General features: G+C 44.8%; 1 protein-coding gene and 1 long non-coding RNA gene across 9 annotated transcripts in view; one reads left to right on the top strand and one right to left on the bottom strand.

The window, feature by feature from the left end:
* LOC146772932 (uncharacterized) overlaps positions 1-13,832 on the top strand; it is a 141,650-nt gene extending 127,818 nt beyond the window's left edge. For both annotated transcript variants that reach the window (XR_014972143.1, XR_014972144.1), the window contains one exon: positions 13,233-13,832. This is a non-coding gene — a long non-coding RNA (uncharacterized LOC146772932). The remainder of the gene's footprint in view (positions 1-13,232) is intronic.
* Positions 1-20,720, bottom strand: part of LOC146772931 (SLAM family member 9-like) — a 369,703-nt gene that overhangs the window by 106,961 nt on the left and 242,022 nt on the right. For 2 of the 7 annotated variants that reach the window (XM_085638232.1, XM_085638233.1), the window contains exon 5: positions 12,902-12,990. The exons of the other annotated variants lie outside the window; for them this stretch is intronic. In XM_085638232.1, the coding sequence (XP_085494358.1) occupies positions 12,902-12,990 (89 nt within the window). The remainder of the gene's footprint in view (positions 1-12,901; positions 12,991-20,720) is intronic. 7 annotated transcript variants of the gene reach the window in all.

Raw genomic sequence — 20,720 nt, 5'->3', positions numbered from 1 at the left:
TTCAGTTTTCTTTGTGTCCTGGTCGCTCAGGCGTGCCGGATAAAGGAGCATGTACGGGATCTTGAGGCCCCGAAGACGCGCCTTGGCATCGGTGAAGGATTAACGCTGTTGTTGCACCGTCTTTTTATAGTCCAGGAATATCATGATCCTATGGGACTCATACTTCAATTCGGTTTGAAGCCTGGCTTGTTGCAAAATCATGTCGCGATCTCTGAAGTTTAAAACTCATGCAATCATGAGTCGAGGACGCGCCACGGGCAATGGTTTCTGTTGTAGTACCCTGTGTGCCCATTCCAGCAGGAAGCACGATGACACATCATCGCTGGGGAGCCATGAGGTAAGCCATTGTGTAAAGAACTTTCCAACATCATCGCCTGTGCAATTTTCTGGGAAACCCACGAAGGGTAGGTTATTTCACCTGGCTCGCCCCTTAGCATCCTCCACTCTCAGGGCAAGACCTCTGATGAGCTGTTCTAGAGAAGTAACTTTCCGTTGTAATGTGGTAGCTGCATCTTCAACTCCCAAGACTCTTGTGCAGGTCTTAGCGCAGGAGGGACACCTCCGTCCACACCGCTCTGACCTGGACCTCCAGTGCCTGCCTGGATTGGGTAATGGCCTGTAGAAGAGCTGTGTTGTCCGGCGAGCCGGGTGCAACCTCAGCACCCTCAGTGGGGGGCACTGCAGTGGCTGCATATCTGTCCAAGGTGCTTTGTTTAGGGCCAGGCCCGGGGGCCTTATCTTTAAACTTGCTGCATAGGCTGCGTTCTAAGGGGCTGCGATCTGGCTCAAATGCGCTTTACAGAACTACAACACTCTAGTCGCACCCAGACTGCTCCGCCAGCTACCTATGCATTAGGGGGAGGGGGCAAGGCCACAGGTATGGCCAACTAGGCCTGGTCCGCCTGAAATCTCGGGCCCCTGTCTCCAGCCACCTCATCCAGCCCATGATGTCATCTACCCTGACACTGCCAGGCAGGCTCTCTTATCAATGGATGTCATCTGCTCCCGGGCTCACCAACTAGGTATAGCTATTCAGGTGTCCAAATGAAGTTCCCCATGCAGTCCCAGCTATACCCCAGATTTGGTCCGGCAGGTCTCTGGGTCGGGGAAATACTACCTGGCACCCGGAGGGGGCCTGGACCTGTGGTCTGCCCCAGGCTGTATTACAAGTGAAGGATGGAGGGAGGGCCTCCTACCCAGCCAGAGGCCGCACCGGACACTAGTCCAAACCACTCTTCAACTGGGAGCACGCCCCCCTCCCACTAATGGGCACCTTACCTCACCACTGCCACGTGATCTCCAGCGTCTTCTGGCCACCTCCGGAGGTTTACAATCCTCGATCTGTGGAGTACCACTGCACCTTGCGCTGAGTATCTGGCACACCAGGCTCCGGCTCGCTCCTCTTCGTGGGCTGTAGCCCACTCCTGGCACCGCTGACGTCAGCTAGCAAAATTCAGCCCCACAGGTATTCTGCGATTCAAGACGTCGGCCTTGGCACTGCAATGTCGCTGGCGGGTAGGGGAGACCTCCAGACGAGTCTTGCGCAGCCTCGGCATCGTTTGCCACGCTCCTGAAGCAGCGGGCCATGACACACCTGCCAGCCCGGAGGGAGCAGGGGACCGTCCGGTGGTGACCGGCAGCTCCAGAAACCGCCCAGAGACACCCCGGGGCCCCGTAAGAACCGGGGGCTCTGCACGAGCAGCCTATAGGAGTCGCTTCCAGGTAGGATTGAAGCAGGATTATGTTGTGCCCGAGGAGCTCATTCAGCAAGCGTCCGCCATGTTAGGCAGCTTGGCTCCGCCCCAATACAAGGTTATTTTATATGAATTTTTAGACCTGTCTTTTATCATGGACTGTATAGTTTTTATCCTCTTAACTCTTGGGCTGTGTAAATGTGCTACTATGGTCAAATTTGGCTGAATAAAGTTTATTTGACTTGACTTGAAACTGGAGGCCCTATCCAGGGTGTAGCCAGAGATATATAGTTTTATTTTTTTTAAATTCTGGGCCATATTTATCAAAGACTCGGACCATCCATGAATTAGGCTTTTCGCAAGTATGTGAACAGAATGCTGATAAATTTCTTAAACCTTCCCATATCTAACTTTAATTTTTCAGCAGTATTTACAACAGGGAAAGGCGACTGGAACTTGTGCAGTGAAGTAGCACTTTTAATACAGTCACTGTAGGGACAGACCTGTCTAAATACTGGGCATGTCTTACCTTTTATATATTATGTACCCAGGCTTTTTAGGCTCTATGTCACTATTTACGGGTGGCTTAGTTCATGTAAAAATTGGGCTTTTCTAAATGTTAAAAACGTATTTTGACATTTACTGGCTGTATAATTTGCTACAGCCTTTCAGGACTGTAAATACAGTCCAAAGGCCAGGCTTTTAAGCTTGCTTATGTGGATGATAAACCTTACAGATGTCCACATATAGCAGCTGACCTATCTGCCACTAGGGCACTTTTTGTGCCACACTGTTGTGGCCTTTATAAAAGATCAGAGGTGTTAATTGGAATTAACCATTTGCTGTTATATTTAGTGATCAACACAAAAGAACTTAAGAACTTGTGCTGTTCAGCAATCTCCCACATCATAGTGTTCAATATGGCAGCACATCAAGTCAGACACACATTGGCAATGCATCGGCTTTGACCATGTGATGAATAAAATGCTGTTTTCATCAATCATCGTCCGGGATGAAGGAAGGAGCTCTGCAACAAATAACACAGGAGTGGAGAGGATGTGGCGCAACAGCCAGAACTGGTGACTCGAGAAATGGGGATCCCCGTTTGAGTCTCGGCACCGCAACATCCTGTGATTCTGGACAAATCACTTAATCTCTCCGGGTAATAAGTTGCTATAGAAATCTGCTGCCAGACGAAAGAGGAAAAACATTATGAAAAAATTGTTCTACCAAAGCAGATGTTAACAGTATTTTGGCTATGAGAAATTGCTAAGAGAAGCAGACAAGGAACAAGCAAGAGTAAATGCAGATAAATGTGCAACGGCCAATAGAAATGGAGGAAAAGTATGTGGCACACACAGGAACCAATGAAAAGTCAGACAGAGAGGGGGCGGGATGTAAGCCCCTTTTAAGTTTATACTAAAAACAAGCGCTGTGCAGACAAAACTCAAAATGTAAGAATGCAAAAAGGTGTGCACAGAGCCACAAGCACAAACACACGTACTTCCTTGTATAGAAACAACACACATACATGTAAATCACCCAAAACATAGTGGCACACATTGACCTACAAACAGGCAGAGTTACTGGTGGTGATAACACATCTTCAGGCTCAGTCTACACATCGCTCAACACGACTGTATGTAACCATGCACACAAAACAACATGCATATTGGAGAAGCAAGCTACCCATGCAGAGAAACTTGGGGGCATATCAGCAACAACCGGCGATAATTATCGCTAAGCGCACTTAGCGCTAGGATAATTATCGCCGGGTAACGTGGATTTTTATCGCTGAGATAGCGTGCTATTAGCAACGCTTATCTCCTCAGCGATAAAAATCCTCACGCTAACTGCCTAACGTGAGATTATCGCTGGAAACCCAGCGATAATCTCATGTAGTGTGGCGTTAGCATGCTGATAGGGACTCACAAACCTAGCCATGATATCCTCCTTCCTTAGGATATCATGGCTAAGTCAGTCCTGAAGCAGGCGTAAGGAAAGTAGCGATAACAGGGGTTATCGCTACTTTTCCTGACGCTATGCTTCATAGCGTGGGGCTTGATGATAGGAGAAATGTCACTAACTGTCATGTTAGGTCAGGAACGCCCACTTTGCATCTCATTAGAGATGCAAAGCTGGGCGTTAGGAATCCCGACGCTAAAGCAAGGTTTCACGCGTTAGCGTGGCCTCGCTAATTAGGCGATAAAATTATTGCTGCTTTTCGGCTGAAAACGGCCGCAAAAGCGGCGATAATTTTTTATCGCCAGCTTGTAAATATGCCCCTTGGGGAGCAGGAGAGCACAACCTGTCCCAAGCATCCCACTGGTTTCAGCCTGTCGAGAGCCTTCCCTTTGTTCTATATAGCCAATCCAGCCTTACAAAATAAGATCCACTGAGCTAATTTGACTCTGATGACACCTTCCAGCCAGGCAATGAAAGTGGCACCACATACCACTTCATTAACCCTGTCTTTTCTACCTACTAGAGTAAAATAATTTCAGGACGGCGTGCACGAGCCTATGCATGTCAGCTGCTTGTAATAAAAAGTTACGTTTTAAAAACTTTTCTTTACTTTTAGGCTTGATTATTTGCTTACTCTTTAGGGCTTCTGGAAACCCTCTTTCTGATAAGAAAAGGCCCTGCAGAGCAGTATTGTATAATACATATTTACATGAACATGCCCTGCAGGCAGACTCACTATTCAAGACTTCAAAAATAGATGACGATTGGTTGAGATTCCACTGAACTCATTTTGACCTCTCGAAATATCTCTAAGTGCAGTCTATGATGAAAACATGAATGAATTTGCATACATTTTTAAACAAAACATGTTTGTGGCAAGCTATGAAGAACTCTTATGTCCTCATTTGAATGATGTTGAGTATGTAAAGTTTTAGTTTCCTGGATTCCTTGTTCTGAATAATCCTCTTTCCCATTCGATACAGAAATATTGCATCTAAAAATACACCCCAGCAGCTCTTACTTACTGTACAACTGTCAAATCAACAATCACAAGAGGAAAAGTGAGCAGGTAACGGTTGTACATTTTCTGGCGCCACATAGCCCCTTTACCACACACCTTTGAGCATCTTTTCATCCATTTGAGATACAAATATATATATTTTTTTAAGTCTGCAAATTATGGAGTAGAAGGTGGCTTATGCATTAATTGAAGCCTTTGCAGAGTTGCCAAAATCCCGAGGCCCTCCTTTCTTCCCTACTTCACACTACTCAACTGAGCATCCCCCATAGTCATAGACATTTTTTTAATCCTTTTTATTTTTATCACTATTTTCAGTTTTCGTATATTTAATCTCAGTGTATTTCAACCCTGCAAAAAATGTTGACCTTGGAAAATACTTAAGTGATTGCCCTTGACATAAAGGGCTGCTGGGTAAAAGTTTTGTGTAATAAACTTAGGGGCATATGTACAAGGAGTTAACACCGCGTTAGCGGCACTTTTCCGCCGCTAATGCAGTGATATTTTTACGGCTATATGTACAAGCTGTCGCTAACCTCTGTTAGATGCAGTTTTCCGTCGAAAACGTCCATTATAAAGATCGCCACTTCTGTTAGCGATAATGACATCCAAGGGAGGCATTACCGTGCAAAAACGTCCGCTAACCCCACTTCGCGATCTTTAGAAGGGGATTATTTAAGTTTGGAGGACCAAAAATACTGCCTCTAACTTCAGTTATAGGCAGTTTTTAAGACCAGAAAATAGCTGGCCTTAAAAATGGAGATAACCCTTGGGGCCTCATTTCAGCAGGTTTTGTTGCTGGTCCTGAGCTGCAAGCAATGTTGCTGCGCTGCCCTGCGACATAACTACAGGGCAGGACTGTGCACCATCAATAAGATAGTGCGCATTCCTGGGCCTTTCTCATGAAATGTGTTGCAGACAAGACAGCGTTGCAATACTTTTCACTACCCCCTTCTTGCGCCACCACAGATGCGCTGTATTCACTAGACAGCGCTCCATGACGCAAGTAATGACAGATATGTCTCTAATCCTGACGTATCTGTCTTCGCTAAGGTCATGCATTGCTGTAGTCGTGTCACAACCATGACGCAACTTCAGCAATGCATGGGGCCAGCCTATCCCTGTGACACTGCGTCACCCTTACGCCTGCCATCATGCAGGCGTAAGGCACTGACGCAGTGCCGTTCTTGAGGGGTGCCCGGGTGTCGGCGCAGTTGGAGATTCATCAGTGGTGGTTGCGCACTGCGGTGTCATCATCTGTAAGCATTGGCGGAGTGGTATTGCTGAGGGAGTTGACGAGACGTACTTTGATGGCCTTGATCCAGCTGCGAGGAGGGCGATGATGGCGGTTGTGTATGGTGGGCATGCTGAAGACGTGATGTATACAATGATGGTCGGTCCAGGAAAGTCCGGTGGTGTGGCTGTCATTGAAGGTCCCTCTGGCGGCAGAGACGTGCTCGACCGTGTGTCCTGCTATGTGGCTTGCTGTTGTGACTAGCTGCTTGAGTCTAATGTTGGGGAGCTACCCCAGGAGGGGGTGGTGTTCTGGTCACTGGGGTTGGCCAGGTGGAACTTGAGTTTGCCGAGTAGGATGTTGTCAGTGGATGGGAGAGCTTGGTCTACAATGGTATCGGATAATGGGTGTCCATCGCCCAGGGGGTCTGCCGATGAGGGTGCCGCAGAGGATGGGGTTGGGGTTGGTCCAGATCTGGAAGTTAAGGTGTTCCATGGTCAGCATTGGGTCATTAGAGTGTGTGTTCAGTTGGAGTGTGCTTCTGTAGGTGATGGCAATGCCTCCTCCTGGACGGTCGGGGTGGTCCCTGCGGATGATTCAGTACCCTTCAGCGATAGCGATGGCGATGTCCGGTCCGGAGCCGATGTTGGCCCTGGCAGACGATGTGGCGCCCAGGGTTGATGGCGAGGAGGGTGCTGGCGCCGTAGGGGTGGAGTGTCCGAGAGGAAGGGTCCTTGGTGCTGAGTGCCGTCCAGGGGCAGACGGATGCAGACGGGCTTGCCTATGGCTTGCCTTTGGCACGGGAGACGTCCATTACAACACAGGCATTACATTGTAATGCCTTTACAACGCAAATCCAACAACGCAGGTGCCCGTACATCGCATTCCATTACAACGCATGGTCAGGTCAGTATTGGGGTATTTTTAATTTTTAGGGTGGGTATGGTTTTCGGGTGCCAGAGATGAAATGTGGGGTGTATTAAGGGGTAACATTTTAAATTTGTGGTGTGTTTTGGAGTCAAATTTGAAAATTGGGGTGTGCATTTAGGTCAAATATGAAAATTGGGGTGTGCATTTGGGTAAAATATGATTTTTAGGGTGTGTTTTGGGGGCTCAAATGTGAATTTTAGCATTCAGGGATTGCTTTGGGGCGCAAGGGTTAGTTTTAGGGTTGCACTCACTGAAGTGGGAATAGTAATGTTTACATTCCTGCAATCCAACACCTTCCCTACTGTTGTAATATGCCTAGTATTAGTATGCATTGTAATGGAATGCGATAAAATGGTATGCGTCGTAACTCCATATATACCTTTGGCACACCGGTGGTGCACCCGCTGCCCATGGCCGCACAGCAGCCGCCATTAAGAAGTGCTGCGGGGGGGACTGGACAGCTGGGAGGTGGGAAATGCTGGAAAGAACACTGGATTGGGCGTGGACGCGGGGGAGGGTGAGCGAGTGTTGTAAATATTTAAATGTGAGAAATCTTACCTCGTGGCCGGGTCCTGTGTCTTCGTTGCTCCTGCACTCCTGAGTCTGCTTCCAGGAACAGGAAGTAGGCAGCCAGGCTCCCATCCCTAACCAAATTACAACGCTGCATATGCGGCGTTGGGATTGGTCATTGGCGCCGGTATGAGGCATTCAGCCAGGGGCTGGATGTGTGGGCATGTTCTCCATGCAGGCTGTAATGCAGGCTGCATTGCAAACAGGACAGTGCGCATGACTGGTTTGTGTGGCCTGAGCGGGCCAACCAAACAGTAACTGCGCACTTGAGTGGGCATGCCACTCTGCCCCTGACCTGCTCCGTGAGTGGAGCAGCCCTACCCACCGTCTCACCCACAAAGGAAGCAAGGCACAATTACATCAGGAAGTTATCATCATGTGATGATTGTTCCTCTTCTTGCACTGCTTGAAAGCAGTGGGGCGACGCTCTTCCGCCATAGCGGATGAGCTGACACTGGGGGTGCATCATCTACAGGTGCTAGGCCTGGGCGACTTGTCCCCCGGGCCTCCTCCGCTACGTGTCCCACCTTCTCCTTACCTGGACATTGACAGCGTGGCGCAGTCCGCTAAACTCTCTCCAAATCTGTGAATTAGCCAGCAGGAGCCTCAGCCAGGTGTGATTGCACAAGCATGGGTACAGCAGTCGCCGCCAAGTCCGCTGGTGAACCTGTCGATGCAATTGATGCAGCAGGACCCCCTTAGGCGTGAACTTGCAGTGCTCTCGCAACAAAAGTTTGATGCAGCTCAGGGGCCTCACCCTCCACAGCCTCCGGCCAGAGCAATCTCATCCGGCCAGTGATGCAGAGAGGTGCCGCCCACCGTTGATAATCCCCTCCGTGCACACTCCCTACATTGGTGCACTGGATCTCCTCTACCATTCACAGCTCCAAGGGGCGCAAGGCGGTCTTCTCACACAGGTCGGCAATGTGTCTCCATGCGACCGGCCAGATTTCACCACCAGGTATGGGCGCTCCAGACGCAGGTCAGCAAGGCATCCAGGCTCCAGACGCAGGTCCAGCAAGGCCTCCAGGCTCAAGACGCAGGTCCAGCGAGGCATTCAGGCTAAAGACGCAGGCACAGCGAGGCATCCAGGCTCTCATCCAGGTCATCCTGGATGTTGGGTGGCTTGAGGGGGTTGTTGATGTGTGCTGCACTTGGCCCTGGCTGCTCCATTCTGCATTTCATTGTTTTCTTTGCCTAGTTTCCTATTGGAGGTCGACTGATAGGCTATTTTTACCATTAGAGGCAAAAAAACTCATGATGGGCTGACTAACTTGCGTTTTTTTGCCGCTAATGGGCCTTTCGTTGGTTTCCGCCCGCTAACGCCAGAATTCCTATCGCCATCACGCTAATGTTAGCAGCAGTTTTCACCTCTGATCCCTGAAGCTACCGCCATGAAGCGACGTCTTGCACATATGCCGCTAACAAGACGATAGTTTTCAGCGGTACACAGCGGTGAGAAAACTGCAGCTAACTAGCGTTAGCAGTAGTTTTCGCCAGTCCTTGTACATATGCCCCTTAATTGTAGTGACTGCCTTTGCTCCAACTTGAAAATAATGTGTGTAACTTCTGTCATAACTCTCATAGTCCATAAAAATGAATGGATATTGTCCACATAACCAGACATTCAATATTCAATTGCTCCTAGATTTCATACTATGAAAATAATAATATATAACATTGGCATGTGTTTGTGCGTTTTCTTTGAAAATATTTACATGAAAGAACATTACAGTTAAATACCAAGATCAGTCATTTCTCAAGGTTATAAATAAAACAGAAAAATTACATGATCAATTCTATAGTTCCCAGCCTAGCTGGTCCCAGGCCCAGCTCTAACCTTGCTGCTGCATCACTCTTGCTCCTGTCTTCTCCCTGCTTTCCCCCCCCCCCCCACCCCGTTTTTTTGACTGCCTTCTCCTTGCTTTTCTCTTGTTTTTACTGCTTTCTGATGCTTTTACCCCCGTTTCTGTGTGCCTTCTCCTTGATTGTCGCTCATTTTCACTGCTTTCTCCCTGCTTTCCCTCCATTTTTTGTGTGCCTTGCCCTTGCAATTACCTCGTTTTCACTGCTTTCTCCTTGCTTTTTCACCTATTTTGGTGTGCTTTCTCCTGCTTTTCCCTCGTTTTCACTGCTTTACCCTTGCTTTTTCCTCCATATTTTGTGTGCCTTTTCCTCGCAATTCCTTTGTTCTCAATGTTTTCTCCTGCCTTTCCTCTCATTTTTTGTGATCTTTCTCTTTTCCTTTCTCCCCTGTTTTTTGTGCAGCCTCCCTACGCAACTCTAGACCAGCACCTCAGTTCCGGATTTCCTAAGAGCCCTCAATACCAGGATGCCTGAATGAGCCTTAAGAACCTGCAAGCGCCTGTATTCCCTGTTGGGTGATTAGCTGCGCTTTACAAAACCTGATTGATTGATACTTAAAATTTAGAAGTTGAGGCGGGATAACCAACTATGGGGCATATCACCAAGGCCAAGCGATAATTATCGCTCAGCGCTCTTAGCGCGAGGATAATTATCGCCGGCCAACTCTGAATTTTATCGCGGAGATAGCGAGCTATCAGCAACGCTTATCTCCAAAGCGATAAAATTCAGAGTGCAAGCTGCCAATTGTGCGATTATCGCTGGAAAAACAGCGATAATTGCACAAGGTTTGGCAAAAGCTTGCTGATAGGGCAAGGCATATTTAGCCATGATATCCACCTTACATAGGATATCATGGCTAAGTCAGTTTTGAAACAGGCGTAAGGAAAGTAGCGATAACAGAGGTTATCGCTACTTTGCTTGTCGCTCTGCAGGTTAGCGTGCCCATTGATAATTGGAGAAATGTCGCTTAGCGACATTTCTCCAGTTATGTCAGTGCAGGAACGCCCACTTTGCATCTCATTAGAGATGCAAAGATGGGCATTGGGGGAAAGGGCAATAATACAAGGATTCATGCGATAGCGTGACCTTGCTGATTAGGCGATAAAATTAACGCCACTTTCCGTCCGAAAACGGACGCTAAAGCGGCGATAATTTTATCTCCGGGGCTTGATGATATGCCCCCAAGACCTCCACCACAGGACATCACGCATGGAAATATTATTCAGTGGTGGTCATGTTGGTTTTGGAATGATAGACTTTAAGGAAACCAGGCTATGTCCTGAGATAGAGTCATGGTTACAGGTTAAGGGATTTGCATGTGCTCTCACCCCTTCGATGAAAATATGTATATATTGTCAAACCCTTGAGGCTGAGATTGCAAATTCTTCTGGTAAATGAGCCTGTTTTTTTTACGAGATTAAAGATATTTTCAGCTCTTTTAAAGTTGCTCCATCACTGCAAGTGAACGAGGTGGCTACACCCTGGACATCACTGGTCTAGAAAAGAATTGCTTTCTACAACTGGTGTTGACAAAATAAATGGCAATCCTTCACTACAAAATGCTAGATTGAGATCATCCACACCACACACCAATTCACAAAAAGTTTGGGACCATGGACATCTGAGGTCTTCAGGAGATTTCCGACCAAATAAGCCAATGTTTTAAATGTAAACTAAAAAAAATGCTCACCAAATTTACACCAAAATTGAAAAAGCACTTGGGAGAAATTAGGCTCTTTAGGTATGGCAAATCTGGATATTAGTAATAGCCATGAAATGGGTGGGAGCTGCCTTTGCCTCATAGTGATTTCCAGTGGCCATTATGGGACTCTGATATCATTTGTGAAATTAGAGTGACAGTGCATCATTGGGTTCTATGGAGTTAAAAACAGAATTGGTAAGTGGTTCTCTTAAAATGTCAGCATGACGCCTGCCAATAATTAACAGTGATATAGGACACAAAAAGCAGTTTTTACTGACCAGTATACATCGAAGACGACAGTACTAGTCCTCTAATACGCGACTTACTAGTTAATCGTGGACAATGCCACTTTCACTTAAATTAATAACTCACTGTTTTATAAGTTAAAGAGAAGCAAAAGAGGAAGGTGCACCAGTAAGAAGTCCAGGTCCAAACAATATCTTTGATATATCCTTTTAATTTTCTTGTAAAAAGACTCACAGCCAACGCGTTTCGTTCCACACTGGAACTTCTTCAAGGCAAAACAGGATTCTGTTAGACAAACAACGTGGTACGGGATACAACGTAATGATGTCCCGCATATATGAATAAATGTTCACATTCAGTATTTCTGTGGAAAGTATATCAATAGTTAGGATATGATATGGCTTTGTTGTGTTTTTTTTTTAATTCAAAGCAGGAAAGTCACCACGTCAGAATGAGTAACTATAAGTTGCAGGTGACCAAGGTGTCGGCTCCATAATACGAGCACAAAGAAAAGAAGGAATCCAATATTCTGGAGAATCCAACAGCCCCAACGTGTCCTGGGAAAATGTAACAGCAAAGTGCAACTGGTCTACAGTGGAGTCGATCTACGGCGTGCTCCGGAAGATTTGTGCACAGGAACTGAATCTTTATCTTAAAAATTGGGATTCGAAGTGCTTAACTTATGGTCAGCCGTAGCTTGTGTTTTTTTGCCTAATGTTTTATAAGTTAAGACTACCTTAAATATTTTAACCCTGGAATTAAATAGACCTTCATCCTTTTGTTTCTCAACTTACATTATGACTATTAGGTATTTTAGGACAGAATAATATGACTCTGTACATAATTATAACAGCACGTGAACATTGCATCAATGTGCCACCTGCACAGCATTCAATGAGGCATATTTTTTGATACTTTATATAAATTTACAAACACTTAGCAAAATTTGATTAAAGTGTTCTTGTAACTCGAAATTATCCCATGAGTATATTGTCAGTCATATCATAAATGCTGAACGAATGTAGACAACTTTCTCAGTGAGTCCATTTTCTCTTTCACATGTTCTTGAAATATGAAAATATCTGTTTTCTTTTTATCTAAGTCACTATTTGTCTGTGTCAATGCATATGTTTGTATTCTTGTAAATACCAGTGATGGTAGTCTTGATAAAGCTCATTGCACCGTTCTGGTGCGAAACGCGTTAACTGAGGATTTGTATGTACAGAGCCCTTTATGTTTGGGCTGAGACAACTGTGATTTTAATTATTCATAAGCTAGTCATTACAAAATAATGAAGCTTACAGTCTGTAAAAGTAAGAAGAATGAGTGCTGGAGAAGTAACTATCACATCTGGAAGCATGTGGCAGCTCCAGTAGAGCTCATCACTACAGCACCTCTAAAAATCTCCATACAATAAGGGATTCACCACAGTTGATATATTTTAGCAGCATAAGCCCACTGTGACTTTAGCACCTTACTGATTCTGCCTATAACCAAACACCTTCCTGGCCTTCCTTCAGACCCAACTATTCACCTTTGAGTGAAACCATGCACCTCCTGAACGGATGACATATTGGCAATGACCAGACAAGTATGAAATGAGCATTATACAAGTATTTCAAGTATTGGTCCACTGAGAACGCAGGTTGAAAGTGGTCAGATTGCCCAAACCTCACCTGCTCAATTACGTCCGGCACACCCAAATTGATCTCGGCGTATTGGATCTCTCGAACGCTGGTTTCCAGCAACTCAACAGTTGTAGAAGCTTTATGACACATTAGAGAACACATGTTAGTGCTGGCATTTAGGAGACAGTTGTCAATAAAATATAGCATTAGTCACTGCAATATGGATTGTGCCTGTATTTTCAAGACTTTGTAGGGCTTGTTTCGATTTGAAAATAAAAGTTCTGAAGCCTCCACGCCTAATGAGTGCATGTGGTGCAGCAGGTGGAGAGAGGTTGTCCCATTGAAGAAAATAATTTATAATGGTTTTATTTTATTTCAGTAAAGGAGCTATGTCCAGCTCAGGATGGTCGTGACTGGGATGGAGAACACAAGAGGAAGAAGCTGCAGGATGTAGGAGCTGATACCAGAGAAGTGGTGAAAAGCAGAAGGCCTCTACTGAGAGATACCATTGCAACAAGTTAACAGAACCAATATGCAAACTAAGCAAGGAGTTTTGTTATGGAATGTTGTGTGTACTCGGTGCAACTTGACCATGGGTCATACTATGGAGAGCACGTGACATTATAAAAGCAAAAGTAAAGGAGACGTGTTTTAAAGATGTACAGCATATGTCACAAATGTTGCAATGTAAAAGAATGTTAAACCCAACAGACTCACCTGCAAAGATCCCTACACATGTTTGGAGGCGCGCCCTCGTCTTCAAGATGAGAATCTTGTCAGCTCTTGCATGTTTCGGCAGCATACAACTGTGACATGTTATTTTCACTAGTGTGTGATGAACACAGACGGATTGCATGTTTCGTTGCATAAATTACAGAGCCATTGAGTAAGGGTGTTAGAAGAATTGTGTCCTATCTCACAAGAGGATCGCTTGCTTTCCTTTTTAATCAGTATCAATAAAGTTTCTTTCTTCTCATTACCATTATTGGACATGAGTCTGAAACCTCTTCAATCACTTTCACACTGGAATAATGTCCACTATGCAGTTTATCAGAACTTATAGAGAATAAACATAAGATTCGAAGCATCTTTCACAAGGTTCATCAAAGCCAATATGCTTTGTCTGCATTTTCACTTATAAGCCAGACCTATTGGCTTTGACATTCCTTGTTACATTACTGTGAAAACTGCAGGTTAAATGAGCAAACAAGATGAATTAAAATACAACACATAACCGGATGGATGAAGATGTCTGACCCTTAGCCTCTATGTTTTTTCTTTTGTGTGCATTGTTTGGCAACATGATTCTGGCAAAGAGCTAAACCTATCTATAGTCAGACCTAAAAAAATTAATTGTTCAAGAATTGCACAGTAAGCACATTTGCATAACCTAATGGATGAAGGTGTCTGACCCATAGCCTCTTTCTGTCTTTTTGTTGGTCCGTTGTTTTATAACATGGGGTCTGTCAAACAGCGAACGCTATCTATAGTCAGGTCTAAAGAACATTAATTGCTCAAGAATTGTATATAAAAAACACAGCTGTAATCGAACCTTTCAGGTACCAATGCACACTGGTGTAAATATTCTCACTCCTCACTACACTGAGGGCCAGATTCACAAAGGTGAAGTTACACTTTTGTGGAAGTTTACAACTGTTTGCTATTCACAAAGGGATTTTACAAGAAGTATCTATACCACTATAGAGTTTTTGCACATAAAAAGATAGGGCAGACCTGTCCTCTTATGTGCGGAGACGCTACAGTCATACAACTACTACTAGTAAAATACCACTGTGAATAGCAAGCAATCATATACTTAAACAAACATGTAGGTTTACCTACATGAATTAGGCCCTGAATGCTCTCCAGTTAAATGCTGCTAGGGAGCTTTAACTGCCTTCAGTTTTGCCTAATCAATCCAATTAGCTATCCCAGAAATAAATGGCTGTTTAATTTGAGTGGCAAGTGCTCGATACCAGGCTTTTAATGCAGTGGCGGCCAGCATGGTTTGCAGGTGGCGGGCCAGTTGTAGGCGCATGTGGGGGGGATAAACAGTAAAAAAGAAAATAATTAAAGAAACACTTACCTTGCTGCACCGGTCCCGCATCTCTACTCCTGCTCTCCTCATCAGATCAAGGCACAGGAAGCACAGAAAAGGCTCCCCTGACAAATCACAGTGCTACAATGCAGCGTAGTGATAGGTTTTGAGTGTCCTGGTTCGATACTCAACCAGGGAATAGGGCCTGGGCTTGTTCTCCATGCAGGCTGTAATGCAGCCTGCATTGGGAACGGGGAAAGTGCGCATGACTGGTTTAGGCAGGCGAAGAGGGCCGACCAAACAGTCATTGCGCACCTAGGAGTGGGGCAAACTTCTCCGCCCATGCTCCGAGAGCAGAGCAGCACCGCTCACTCGCCCACCCGCAAAGCAGCAGGAAACATAAAATGATAATAACTCAAAGCTATTATCATTTTATGTCTCCTTTACTTTGCAGTTTGGGGCAACGCTCCTGCACCATTGCGAGAAGCCGCCCCTGTTTTAATGCTTGGTATTGAGTGTGAAATGAGAGGCACAGCTATAATATACATGGAAGCCAATGCAAAATGCTAGGAATTGTGCTTATGTTTATACATTTTATTAGTTTTATTGTGGAAAACGATTTTGTCTTTAGGCTATCTCTAAGGACTCTATCTATAAATTCATGTTAATGTGTAACAGAGGGAGTAACCGATGGTCGATGGTGTAAGTTGAGTGACAACAGGAAGGAAGTCCAGTCTGGAGTGGGTATGGATAACACAAACACATACTGAGAACACAAACACATCCACATTAGGGCCCAGATTTACAATGATTTTATTTCGGGGTTGCATCAGTTTTGTGGTGCAGCACTGGCACAAAATAAAAAGATTTTAGCGTGTCTTTTGCGTGTCTTTGCGTGGTTTAGTAAATACAAAGTAACGCATCTGGTACTTTGCATTGGGTAGGCGCTCGATGGGTGGAGCATGGGCAATCCCATGCATCCACCAATGGATTTTGGTGCAAACCCAGGTTTACAAAGACTTGTAAAACTGGGTTTGGGCCAAAATGGTGCGCTTACCGACAGAGACGTAACTATGAGGAATATCTTCATTTCTCTTAGTTACTTACTCTTTCCACACATAGAAGGAGGAAAATGCCTCTAATGGATTGTTTTTTGCACAGGAAGTTATCCCTTCCTGCGCAAAAGCAATCCTGCATGTAACGCAGGCACCCTTGCAGCAAGCTCAAGAGCACCTGTGTTGGCGCTAGGCAGCGCACTATGACAAAAGCCGTAGGAGAGAGCTGAAGTACAGTATATTGTTGCACATATGTTGAAAGTCTGCTCTCTCCCTTTCATCTAACGCAACAATTTCCCTTCCTGTGTTGCGTGAAATGTTAGCATATCTGCCCCCTGGTCTTGACAGTTTGGTTTTCGCAGGAACTGGTATTAGCCACCCATGGGTGTTAATCAGTAATTGTGTGACATATCACGCATTGCGTAACTGAAAAAATCTACTTTAATTTTGATTAGAGTATTTTTAAGGCATGACACTATCTGTGGTTCAAGGAAAGTCCAGCAGAAAGGAGAACTCTGAGGGTGCCCTCAGGAAACCATTACTCTGAGCAGTCTTGTACATGTTTTCGCTATAAACCACCAGGCGATGATGAAAAGTTTTAAGGTAGCTAGGAAACCCCTCATTAGCGGTCCCTGCTGCAGCGCAGGTGAACACATGGCCTCTGATTTCCTGCATTTAGAATTACTTTTTGAAGAAGCACGTTTGAACCTGTTTAGAGAGCTCAGTGAATTGTCAGTCTATTGTTGACATGTGTGCGGCACAGTCTTGGATCCTGGCTGGACTACCAACCTAGCTCTGCCTTTTATGCCGCTCAGGTTTACAAAATGAGCGAAAATGTAAAATAATATGAGTCACAACAGAGACAATTCAGCTGGCGGCGTATCCTTTATCTGTAACCAAGTTCGAAAGCTGGAGCCTGATAGGCTCTGCAGAGACAAGCAACGCTACTTTACTTCACGCGAAGCCAATTAATGTGTCTGGGAACACACCGCCCCCGGTCTCCAAAGACATTAATTAACTTGGCTTCCTGTGAGAAGAGACTAGCTGCGAGAGGAAACGGAAAACCTATAACTCCTTGACCTTTGCTGGTGGGGGAACCACAAGTGAGAGGCTTTCCAGCTGCCTTTAAGTTATTTCATTGTCTCCTTATGGAGTGCAGGAAACAAACAAATTATTGTGGCATGGCCGCCACTGCTACTATGCAGAGCCTATGGCTGCAGGTACCGGGGCACAAAGTGACGGTGACCATTTTAAAATGGCTGCCAGGCATGCGCACTCTGTGAGCGAGGCAACATGCACCGTGCACGTCTAGCAGCTATTTCGAAATTTACTAACCGGACACCATCTCCTGTAGCCTGCCAGACATGCAGGTTACTAGCTCACTCAGGGCATGTCTGGCAGCGGTGTTTACATGGTTATTAACTTTATACCAGCAGCTTCAAGCTCTGTGATGGTGGTTGCGGCAAGGAGTGTCCAGTGGGAGGTGCTGTGCATCGCCTTGTCTTGCCAGTTGTGTTTGTTGATTGAAAAGTGCAAAATATTTATTGGCATGTCATATTAAAAAAATAATGTTTTTCACAGGGAGGCGCTCTAATACGTGTCACATATTTGAAAACTCATGGCAACATTGGCGATATGCAGTTTGCAGCTATTCTGGCCATAAAGTGAGCTACGTAAAGGGCAAAAAATTGTATTACATTTTCAAATTAAATTTAAAGTAAAAATTATAATATTTAATTCTATATGTAATACCTTACAACAAAATCATGGCATACGCAATGGCTCATCATGGAGAAATCTAATTCTCATTTTCCCTATGGAATAGCAAGCGGCAATAGCTACCGAATACCTCATCAATTACTTATCCAGCAGCTACTGAATGTGTTTCTTCTTTAAACTTTTGCATGCAGGTAATTAGAGCAGTCACACTGAGAAAGGGCAATTTCCTAAGAACCGCGGCCCTACATTTGGGTTGAACCACCACAAAAGGTTGCTGCGGCAGTGCTAAAAGCACCCTTTTCGATTGCCAAACATTGCCTGCTGCACTGGTCCTGAAATCCAGGAAGAAAGGAATGTGGTGACTCTCCACAGACCCTCATGGCTGGCAGGTAAGGCAGAAGGATAGGACTACTAGGGTTAAAACGAACAGTAAACTAGCAGACACAGTCTGTCTCCCCTAACCTAGGCAGGAACATTAAAAGCAATATTGTGACACAACTAACCAATTCACAGTAGGGAGTGCGCGCGCACACCTTTTTTCCAACCACACCCAGTCTTTCTGGGCCCACGCACACTGCTCCACGCACCAGAAGTGAGACTTCGCTGGACCGTCACCACAAAAAAAACGAACCCCGCTAATCGCAAAGGTCTTTCCCTTGGTTCTTTGCATGGATCCTGCTGGGAAAGGAGACTTTAGGTGTGTGTGACCTTTGAAGAAGGGAGCAGGTGCTTCCTGCTAATGTTCTCTGCTCCACAATTTGGAACTATATACAGATCTATTGAGCACACAGCAGAAGGAAGGGCTCTCCTGGAGGATGTCTTTGTGGTTTTCTAGCAGGCTGTGAACAGCAGAAGTGAACAGATGTTTTTGGACAATTTGTCCTTTTCAGGTCAGTGAGTGGGAGGAGATTCTACTTAAAAGGTGTTCTGCATAAAGGAGGTTTAGAAAATCTTTTAGTTTTGCAGATGCTGATAATCATAAAATTAAAACACCTACAGTGAAGTGGCTCTGAACCACTGGAGACCTTCCCTAAACCTTAGTTTATCACATCCCCCAGGCCTTTATTGACCGCCCTGAATTAATGAACTTCACTGTACGTAAAAAAAAGGGAAAATAATTTCTGACTTTAGAAATAATTAGACTTCACCTTCAACATCTGGATTTGTTGAGAGTTTGATATTTACACACATCTTTAGAGTAATAATATAAGAGCAAAAACGGAAGTTGAAACTAGTCTTCTACAATGGCTGCCTAGGTGGTTAACTGGCCTACTTTTTGATGCGATTGGATCGCTGTACGTGAGCACCAGTTACATTACACAAGGACACATTCTTTGTTTATGCCCAGAGCCACAGGATGTTGAGCCGACATCGCGACTCGAATGTGGTTCCCCAGTTCCAATGTCAGCAGCTCTGGCGTTAGGCCACAACCTCTGCTCTGTTTATCCCCGAGCATGTGATGAAATGGTAATCACACAAGATTGAAAATTGATGGGTTTCTTTTTAATGTGTTCTTTGAGCTCGTTTTCACTATAAAGCTTGTCACAATCCTCACACACTGGCGGGTTGGAAACAGAGGCACAAGAAAAGTAGGCTTTTCCTACGGTCAGACAGTTTGGTAAAGTTCTGCTTGCTGCAAGCAAGTATTGTAACTTGCCCACTCTAGCAGGTTTGGAGGGGAGACTGTGAAAGGATTAGATGTAAAGTTTACCAGGACTAAAATGCATACACTAGGCCACACTGAGTGGGGGTGTCTGCCCACCCCAATGAACTGCCCACCTTCTAAGAGGGTCTAGCAAGTTTTTTAATGGCACAGACTGCCTGAATTGATCCTATTTCCAATCACTTGTACAGTTTGAGGGTAATGAAATGAAGAAAGAAGTAGTCTGTGAAACAGTTAGTTTGTGTCCTTGGGCAGTAGATGGTTACTTGGCAGTAATTTTGGTGGAAACTCTAGTTAACCTTTGGGACCCTAAGACACTATTTCGTTCCCACTGAATACCATGGGCATTCATTTTGTACACCAGTGACAGAAATTCAGAGGCACACTAGTCAAGAGTTTAGAGAAGCACAATAATGCCACTGCAGCCAGCGGGATCATTTGTTCCCTCGCTGTCAAAAGTTGTAGACAATATTGTTATCTAAAGGCCAGTCTACGTAGGAGAAACATTCGCGAATGTTGAATTTCCTACCTACAACATCATGCGTCAAAATGAGCCTTCCTTTTTCAAGTGATCTCAGTCACTAGAAAGAATTAAAGGGCCACAATGGGACCCCAGTGTAGCAACAGATCTGAATTTAGCAAGAGTATGGCATACATATTGTACTGTGCCATTTGTATACCACTTCCCATCCCTTTCAAGGTCCCCTGGATGTTTAAGTAGGTATCTACATATGATGCATGTTGATAAGAGAGTTGGTTTGAGGTGTAGCCATTGTGGAGTATTTTTTAATCCATGCGTGAGGTTCGAAGGTGTGCTTCACCGGCTTGTAGCAGCTTTGGTACATGAAGAGGAATATGAGTACATCCACCATCATGCATTCGAGCACAGGATGCCTATGCAACCTATTATCTGATGGCAGATTTCATATACAACCCTCTATATCATGAAGTCTGCATGTGATTGAGCATGTGCCAGCGAACAAACAGATCTTTATTGCTTTCTGGTGTTGCGCTGGTAACAATTGTTTTTCATCCAAGCAGCGACGTTGCTCATGCGGTTGGTGACACTAGCAGATTGGACCCAACTAAATATATGCATTTTCTACAATGTCAGTTTGATTGGAGTTGAAATGGTAACTCGGACCCCTCTGAAACAGATGCATTATCATCAATTTTAACTGAACTGGAATAGTTAATCTGATCCCACAATCCCAAATGTATGTTAATTTATTAAAAATTAAAATCTGAATTTAACACAACCTTGTTTTGCATTTTTGTAGATTCATGAGAAATGGTTTTATATTTTTAAAAATAATAGAAATTAATAAATGTATTTGTGAAAATATTTAATGTTATTTTTGGATACTTTTACCTTTTGAATATTTTAAATTT

Source organism: Triturus cristatus, chromosome 12 (assembly GCF_964204655.1).
Source record: "Triturus cristatus chromosome 12, aTriCri1.1, whole genome shotgun sequence".
Lineage (NCBI taxonomy): Eukaryota > Metazoa > Chordata > Amphibia > Caudata > Salamandridae > Triturus > Triturus cristatus.
Note: the sequence above shows the minus strand (reverse complement) of the source record. Positions and strands in the feature narration are given on the sequence as shown.